This window comes from Musa acuminata, unplaced genomic scaffold (genome assembly GCF_036884655.1).
Source record: "Musa acuminata AAA Group cultivar baxijiao unplaced genomic scaffold, Cavendish_Baxijiao_AAA HiC_scaffold_412, whole genome shotgun sequence".
Taxonomy (NCBI): Eukaryota; Viridiplantae; Streptophyta; class Magnoliopsida; order Zingiberales; family Musaceae; genus Musa; species Musa acuminata.
In genome coordinates, this window is record NW_027020660.1 from 463,333 (window position 1) to 471,991 (window position 8,659).

An 8,659-nucleotide genomic window follows, 5' to 3' on the forward strand; every position below is an offset into this window, starting at 1 on the left:
TGTGTTAAACCCAGCTACAAAACCATGTGCTTGCTGTTAACCTTAGTGGGTTGCTTGCAAGTGCTGGGTAATAAGCTCTTGAAGAAAGATGGATATTCTTAAAGTACTTCATGGAATGTGAAAAAGGAAGAAAAAAAAGAAAGTCAAACCTTATATCCTTGTTGCTTTTTCGTTTTTCTACTTCCTTTGGTTTTAGACCTCGCACCGATAGTAATATAAAAATTAAAAACCTCGGCTTTGATTTCACGGATGTCTTTTGTCCTTTCCTAGGCACTGCAGTTTTGGTCATTTTAATTTGAGGAAAACAATTCTAAGACCATAGTGATGATGATATAGCAATGATGTGGAATCAGACAGGTAATGGGTTATGAAGATACAATCACATAAAATTGGGATTCTAAGTACTCCGCAAAGTCAGTATGTATTTGTGAGAAAAGGTCATCTAAGAAAGCAACCGTGCGCACAAACATACTTTTACTAGAAAAGCGTCATCTAAGAAAGCAACCGTGCGCACAAACATATTTTTACTAGAAAAGCTAGATAGTATCCAAAAGAGCCCAGCAATGATCAAAACTACATTCTGAAATGTAGATGTGAATCCATGCAAATCTTTTAGGTTCATTCGAATCAATCAATATTTATTACTAATTATTATTATTATTATTATTATTATTATTTTGTTAATCGTGATATTGAATTATATGTCCAGTTTTGTTTATCTTATTGGAGCTGCAATGCTCTTCAATGATTCTTCATATTTATGCATCCCATAGGCTCATCCGAATCAACCAAGTAATCGATCCGGTTGAACCAAGCCGAGGAGCCTCATCGAACCCGAATGTTTTCACAAATTCACATTCAGTTCACAATCACTGAGCTCAAACCCAAGCACGGCTCGATTAATTGTGTGGCCTGACGAATCCGTGCACAATCCGCTCATATCAGTACTCCAACCATCAGATGCCGACCTCACGGCTCAATTCCTATGATATAAAAGATCGTGCTGGCCGAGTCAAAACTGTGTCTCTGGAAGCCTCGGCACGGCGGAACCCTTGCGCTCGCTCGCTCGCTCGCTTTGAAGATTGCGACTTTATCGCGCAATCCTCGGCACGACGAAACCCTCGGCACGACGGTATCCGCATCTGGTCTTCCTTGCCCGTTGAGGTAAGTTTCCTTCTTCTAAACCCTAGCTAGTTTTCTGATACCTTTATCGCGCTTGAATTTTTTTTGTATTGTTTCTGTGAAGTGCGTTGGCCTTTGATTTGATGACAACTTGAGCTAGGGTTTTCGTTGTTTTCCATCATCTGATCAAAATCGCTCAATTAGGGAAGAAAGATCAAAATCGAAGACAAGAGGGAAGGAGAGATCAAGAAGGGTAAGAAAAAGATCGAACAAGAGGAGATCGCGAGGGGTTCTTGGAGGATGAGATGGCGTTGAAATTTCTGAACGAGAATGGATGGCACACCGGGAGCCTCCGGAACATCCTGTGCTTCAGGACTTTCTTGATAGGAACTGTCTGACTAGGCAATTAAAGATACTTTGATTAAATTTATTGTTGCCTCTACTCTCCACATTTGGAAAAAGTATTATTAAGTCTCCATATGCTTAAATATCTCATTCGGGATTGTGATATTTCTTTGATGCAACCTTTTATAAAGTTATTATTCAAGTCCATGACTATGACTGTATTCTGAAGCCCTGTTCAAGATGTAGAAAATTTGACGTTCAATTGATGCCTAACAACGACATCGTCATCACGCAATACGCCATATCTTTATACTCAATCATGATGATTCACAAAAAATAAAAATCATGATAAAAGTACATAATAATCCTAAAAATAGTGGATCTTGACAATGCCAATTGTAAGCGGGCCAAACCAAAAAAGATAGTGCACCCGTCAGCCCTCCCGTAGTCGAGAACCCTAACCATCCTTTTTTTTCTTCTTTCAGTCTTCTGTGTTTCTTTATAAAGAATATAGCTTGCAATTATCCTAACGTCCCCCATTGATATTTTATGCATATGAGTGACAGGGGAGCTAAACTTGAACCGTCTTTCTATGCTAACCTCTACACGATAATATATGTTGGACGGTGATCGACTATAATGTTTCATATCAATCGATTATAATTAATTATCAGATTTTATCTTCCCTATCGACTTGTTTTAATTAATTGTACGATATTATCTTAACGGTAAGTGATAATTTCGTTATTAAAAAAAATAATTTTTTTATAAAACAAAATAAAAAATCGAAAATGAGAGGAAATGAGTTAATGTCTATTTTCCACCGTTACCGAGACAAGGCATAACCCGAACCAAGCGATAGAATTTGGATCGAGATCAATTGATTTCAAGCCCGACTCGACGATGCCAATTGTAAGTGGGCCAAACAAATAAGGATAGTGCACCCGTCAGCCCTCCCGTAGTCGAGAACCCTAACCATCCTTTCTTTTCTTCTTTCGGTCTTCTGTGTTTCTTTATAAAGAATATACCTTGCAATTAACCTAACGTCCCCCATCGATATTTTATGCATATGGGTGACAGAGGAGCTAAGCTTGAACCGTCTTTCTATGCTAACCTCTACACGATAATATATGTTGAACGGTGATCGACTCTAATGTTTCATATCAATCGATCATAATTAATTATCAGATTTTATCTTCCCTAAAGACCTGTTTCAATTAATTGTACGATATTATCTTAATGGTAAGTGATAATTTCGTTATAATAAAAAATATTTTTTTATAAAACAAAATAAAAAACCGAAAAAGAGAGGAAATAAGTTAATGCCTATTTTCCACCGTTACCGAGACAGGGCATAAACCGAACCGAGCAATAGAATTTTGATCGAGATCAATTGATTTCAAGCCCGACTCGACGATGCCAATTGTAAGTGGGCCAAACCAAAAAGGATAGTGCACCCGTCAGCCCTCCCGTAGTCGAGAACCCTAACCATTCTTTCTTTTCTTCTTTCAGTCTTCTGTGTTTCTTTATTAAGAATATAGCGTGCAATTATCCTAACGTCCCCTATCGATATTTTATACATATGGGTGACAAGAGAGCTAAGCTTGAACCGTCTTTCTATGCTAACCTCTACACGATAATATATGTTGGACGGTGATCGACTCTAATGTTTCATATCAATCGATTATAATTAATTATCAGATTTTATCTTCCCCGTCGACTCGTTTCAATTAATTATACGATATTATCTTAATGGTAAGTGATAATTTCATTATCATAAAAAATATTTTTTTTATAAATCAAAATAAAAAACTGAAAAAGAGAGGAAAAGAGTTAATGTCTATTTTCCACCGTTACCGAGACTGGGCATAACCCGAACCGAGTATTAGAATTTGGATCGAGATCAATTGATTTTAAACCCGACTCGACGATGTAAATTGTAAGCGGGCCAAACCAAAAATGATAGTGCACCCGTCAGCCCTCCCGTAGTCGAGAACCATAACCATGCTTTCTTTTCTCCTTTCAGTCTTCTGTGTTTTTTTATAAAGAATATAGCTTACAATTACCTTAACGTCCCCCATTGATATTTTATGCATATGGGTGACAGGGGAGCTAAGTTTGAACCGTCTTTATATGCTAATCTCTACACGATAATATATGTTGGACGGTGATCGACTCTAATGTTTCACATTAATCGATTATAAATAATTATCTGATTTTATCTTTTCTATCGACTTGTTTCAATTAATTGTATGATATTATGTTAATGATAAGTGATAATTTCGTTATCATAAAAAATATTGTTTTATAAAATAAAATAAAAAACTAAAAAAATAGAGGAAAAGAGTTAATGTTTATTTTCCACCGTTACCGAGACTGGGTATAAAATCGAGCGATAGAATTTGGATCGAGAACTCTGATCATCCTTTCTTTGTTTTTTATGTTACTGGTTAAGCGGCGCCGAGCGAGCGTAGATCGCCCTGGCCGGACGCCTCCTGAGACCAGCCAAATCGAGTTGTCGATCTCTGACCTAGCGGACTCCTACGTTCTCCCCTCTTATCAAGATCCGGTACATGTTCTAGATCCCTCCTAAAAGTGATCTTCATGTGTCGATTCTTTCCGATTTGAACTCGTCGCTCTGTTTTCGGTATGGTCGCCGGCGATATAGTGTCGAGAATCGTCAATCGGGTTTCTCGGCACCTTCCATAGCCAGCAATACTGATCTTTCTCTCACAACCAATCTTACGGGTGCTGTTGATTCGTCTTCGCTCGCTCAGCGTCACCCAGCTCAGCATCACCCATGCCTCCGGTTGTGACATCCTTCGCTTATTTGCATCATCTTTTCTGTAAATTCTATTGTTATCCCCATCATCTGGCCTTACATCGATAGAGCACCAAGCATGGTCAGGTATCTGCTGGACTCAATGGCTGATACAGTTATATGCTTGGATGATCAAAAAAGCTCATCGACGATTCGGGTGACATGTCCACTCGATGGTTGATACAGTTACATGCTTGGATGATCAACAAAGCTCATTGATAATTATCAAATCCAACAGCTTTATGTTATCGACTAATTTATTATTTTTTCTCGAAGAAATTGGGTGATGCTAAGGGTAAATTCTTAATTTAAGATCAGTATGACATTCGATTGGGATTCGAGTGACATGTCCACTCGATGGTTGATACAGTTGTTACATGCTTGGATGATCAACAAAGCTCATCGATAATTACCAAATCCACCAACTGTCTTCCAGCACTTTGGCACTGAACAGTTGTGCTTGATTGCACACTAAACCCATCTACCATGGTTGAAAAAATATTGTTTACTTCTTCAGTGAGATCTGAAATTGACATCTGTATTGCTGGAATGACTTCCTTTAGTTGATCAACAAGTCCCTGAATAGCAGGATAAGTTAATGTAAAGACACACACAAAATAAAAAACCAGAACACCGGGAGAAAAGGAAAAAAAAAATTCATGATTTTACACAAAAAGGAAATGCCCACAATGTGATTAGAACTATTGATATGTTTCCTAATCACAGTTGAGGCCTACACCACATACAAGAAAACGTGTCACATGGCCGAGAACCCAATATAGATGACATTGAAGGATTAATGTGAAGTTATGATTGAAAATATGGCAAAATACAGTTTTTTGAACAAAATTCAATTATGCTTTAAATAAATCCAACCAGATTGCTCACTTAAAATTCAGATAAGAACAAATCAATAATTATAAGAATCAAAATGCAAAAGGATTATCATAAAAGTCAAGGGATAAAGGTCTGAAATTTTACAGGGAGGACTAGCCCCTAAATGATTAGTGTTATCCCGGTATCACTAGACCTGTATGCTAACTAAATGTTGGCGATGTTCTGCAAGAGTTGCAGCTAGTGACTCCGCATGCCCACTGCTACTGCTGTCAGATGCACTACTAAGCAGTTCCGGGCCCTCCCCTTCATTAGCTTTCACCTTTAGCAGCAAAGGTTGAAAAGCAATCAGCAAAATAAACAAACAGGAAAAAAATCACAAATAAAGAATTAAGTCGCTCTCTTAATAAACACATGTTATCAGACACCCAAAAAAACCGCAGCATTAAATAACGTTTGAGACATTGACAGGAACAATACTATGGTGATAAGGTAACTATTTATAGAATATGTCAACTTTCAAAGAGAAATCTGCATTAATTGTCAAGATATTCATCAGAAGTTGAGTGAATATAAAATCATAGATAAATTTTGCTGCCTACAAAATAAATATAGAATTTTCTTACAGTTTCCACTTCACTATATAAAAAACTTACTTTTGGTCCTTGCAACCATTAATTAGCTTGCAAATGCTAAAACGTTATTTTCATTGATACATCAAAAAATTATCAAACTGTGGTATTGAGACGAGTCAAGCTGGGAAAACTGATACAGTCACAAACGGCAACCGTGATCATGAACATACCATTACGTGGGTGTGCAGCAAGTTATTTGCCTGTTGAAATGTGGTTTAAATTTCTCCTAAGAAACTTGACACAAAATTGCCTAATTTTTTGTTTTCTTTTCTGTAACAAAACACTGCTTGCCTCTCCTTGAGAAAATGCAACCACAAGAATCCACAAGTTTAGATTTAACAGAAGCCTTAGGGTGTCTTCATGCCACACATAACTAATAGTTCCAGCAGCATCTGATTCTAACTAATCCACAACTTGATTACTCCCATAGAGGTAATGATGCTCTAAAGAAATGTGTTCATCAGGTATATCCAACTCCAAGATGCCCATCAAATAGGCAAACTAGGATTATAGAAATGCTACTGTATCTACTCAAGAAACATCGGAGGATGAATTTCCCTATATCCATATGCAACATAATATGCAGCATGACTACCACATTTTACAATTTTCATCACTAAAGCATTAAACATTACTTAACCAGTATAATCTGTGTGAACTAAAGTAATGAGCACTTAAGTGCCACAGCAACCATGGACTAATTATATAAGGTTCCACACCAGGAATCCCGGTGGTCACCAATATGGCCAGTGTGGATTTGCTGAAGTATATGCTGCTGGCTAACAAAATTCTATAACTTAAAAGGAGAATGACTGTATATCAAGTTACTTTTCAAGATGCAGTTATTTGGAAAAGCAGGGTTGCTCTGTATCCAGATTTATGATATATCTTAACTAAATGTAACGGAACATAGATCTACAACACAGAACAGCTGCTTTAAGTAGAGGCATCAATTTCTAATCACATGCACCAAGTCAAACCAAACCCACCGGACTGTTTAGGATAACTTGTCATGAACATAGTTCAGAGCCTGGTCGAGAACTCTTGACCTGTTGGCTGGTTGGCTATATTAAGGTCAAGCATACGTTTTGCTTATAGCAATGTTTTAATTATATCTTCTTGAACCCCCTTCTGACATGCAAAACCAAATATGATCAACCACTCTGACCATATAGCTATATAGTTTGGTTCCTCAATCCTCATTTAGAAATCTAAACCCACTAGAAAATTGGCTCGATTCACATCAGCCTTACATGTCCCTACTATAACCCATCTCAGCGTGACTGACCCAACTCGTCAATCACCTCTAGTTCAAGAATTTGTCATCTTTAAGATTTGTCCCTTTTTGCCTCTATGTACTGCTAATGAATTTGAAATTTTATTAACAGGAAAGGTTGACTGATGAAGTTGCTGAGATGACTTGTAAATTCTCCTCTGCTCAGATTGAGAAAGTCTCCGGTAGTCCAACTTTGAAACTCCCTCATTTATTCAATCTAACTCCAAATTCATCGGGGAAAGGCAACCAAGCACCAAAGCAGCATCCTGTAGGTAGTCAAACCAATCAGGAAACTTTGCCAGCCCCAAAAACAGTTTCACCTCCATTTACAATTGATGAAGATGGTGAAGCACAAGGTCAGCGCCTTCAGCCATTACCCACTCGAGGCGATCTTCAGATGTTGAAGATCAACAGCTATTATCCAGTTTCTACTTTGTTTACATAATAAATAGAGATGAGCAAATTTTACTTGTCTATTCACTATTCCATGTGGTTTAATTTTTCAGAGACTGATGATTATTATGCTCACAACATTCGTCGTTCTGTTCGTGAAGCTGCACTATCAAGCTCATCAAGCAACTCAGAATTGTTGCAGGAAAGAAGCAGTGATGATGGTTCTGAACACTTCTTTATACCTCTATCAACAACAGATGCTGCTTCTCAGAAAGAAATCGACTATGTTCCTAACTGGAGAAATCAACAACTGGTTTTCTCCTCACCACCAGAAGATCAGGCCCCGATGAACATGACAGATCTTTCCTGTAATGCCAATAGCCAGCAAAGCTTCATTCCAGATATGTTAAATAGATTGAATGGACTGAAGGAGAACAAAAACCTGGCCAGGCTGTTCCAACCATCCACTGAAAAAATACAAAGAACGCATCCTGAAGCTAACAACACTCTGGATCAAGTTTTCTCACCTCCATTGTTACTGGAATCATCATTCTTCCAAGATGCATACGAGGACTTGCTTGGTATGGTTAATATTTCCAGGCATGTGTTGGTATATTTTTTCAAACTGCCTAGTGTGGGTGTTGATTTTGGTCTTCACTGTCCGCTCTGTTGGCTGAGTGCATTGCTCATAGTTCTTGTTCCTGATTACTACACCGCTAACTGTGGCAACCATTTTCTTTTCTTCTGCAGCACCATTATCTGAAACTGATGCTGCTCTCATGGAACACTAGAGTTCCATATCCACCATGGTGGTGGTATTATATGTAGCTGAAGAGAAAGGTTAGATGCAGCAGTCTTGGTCAGAGGGCCAACATCATACATTTGTTTGCGATGCGATGGTGACTAACTTAAGCAACTGAAATATAAGGGTTTCTAATTCGAGTTTGAATCGTGTGATGTAGTCTAATTTACATGCGATTTCACTGTTGTTGTTGGTTGTTTTGATGATGGTGTCATTTTCTCTACCCGGTGTGTAGCAGCTGTAATTATGTTGTATCTTTTCCGACTTAACAAAATGTCCTTCTTACCCTTCAATGGCTTGTTTTGGATTTGTGGGTCAGATCTTTGTTATCGTCATGGGTAAATATTGGTGACATGTGGACTGCAAGTTATAATTCGGTATTTTGTGAATCAGGTTTTGTGCACAAGCAATCAGTTTGCCTACAAATGACT

The 8,659-nt window shown here is 37.9% G+C and overlaps 1 protein-coding gene and 1 long non-coding RNA gene across 2 annotated transcripts; both read left to right on the forward strand.

Moving 5' to 3' along the window:
• The first annotated feature begins 697 nt into the window (after positions 1 to 697).
• LOC135658686 (uncharacterized) lies at positions 698 to 1,617 on the forward strand. The gene is made up of 2 exons (XR_010505550.1): positions 698 to 1,164; positions 1,327 to 1,617. It is a non-coding gene; the product is annotated as an uncharacterized LOC135658686 (long non-coding RNA).
• A 5,533-nt stretch (positions 1,618 to 7,150) lies between these two features.
• On the forward strand, positions 7,151 to 8,189 carry LOC135658710 (AUGMIN subunit 6-like). Its single transcript, XM_065176177.1, has 2 exons — positions 7,151 to 7,389; positions 7,540 to 8,189. The coding sequence occupies exons 1-2, from the start codon at positions 7,173 to 7,175 to the stop codon at positions 8,187 to 8,189; spliced, it is 867 nt and encodes a 288-aa protein (XP_065032249.1). The 5' UTR covers positions 7,151 to 7,172.
• Positions 8,190 to 8,659: the final 470 nt, after the last annotated feature.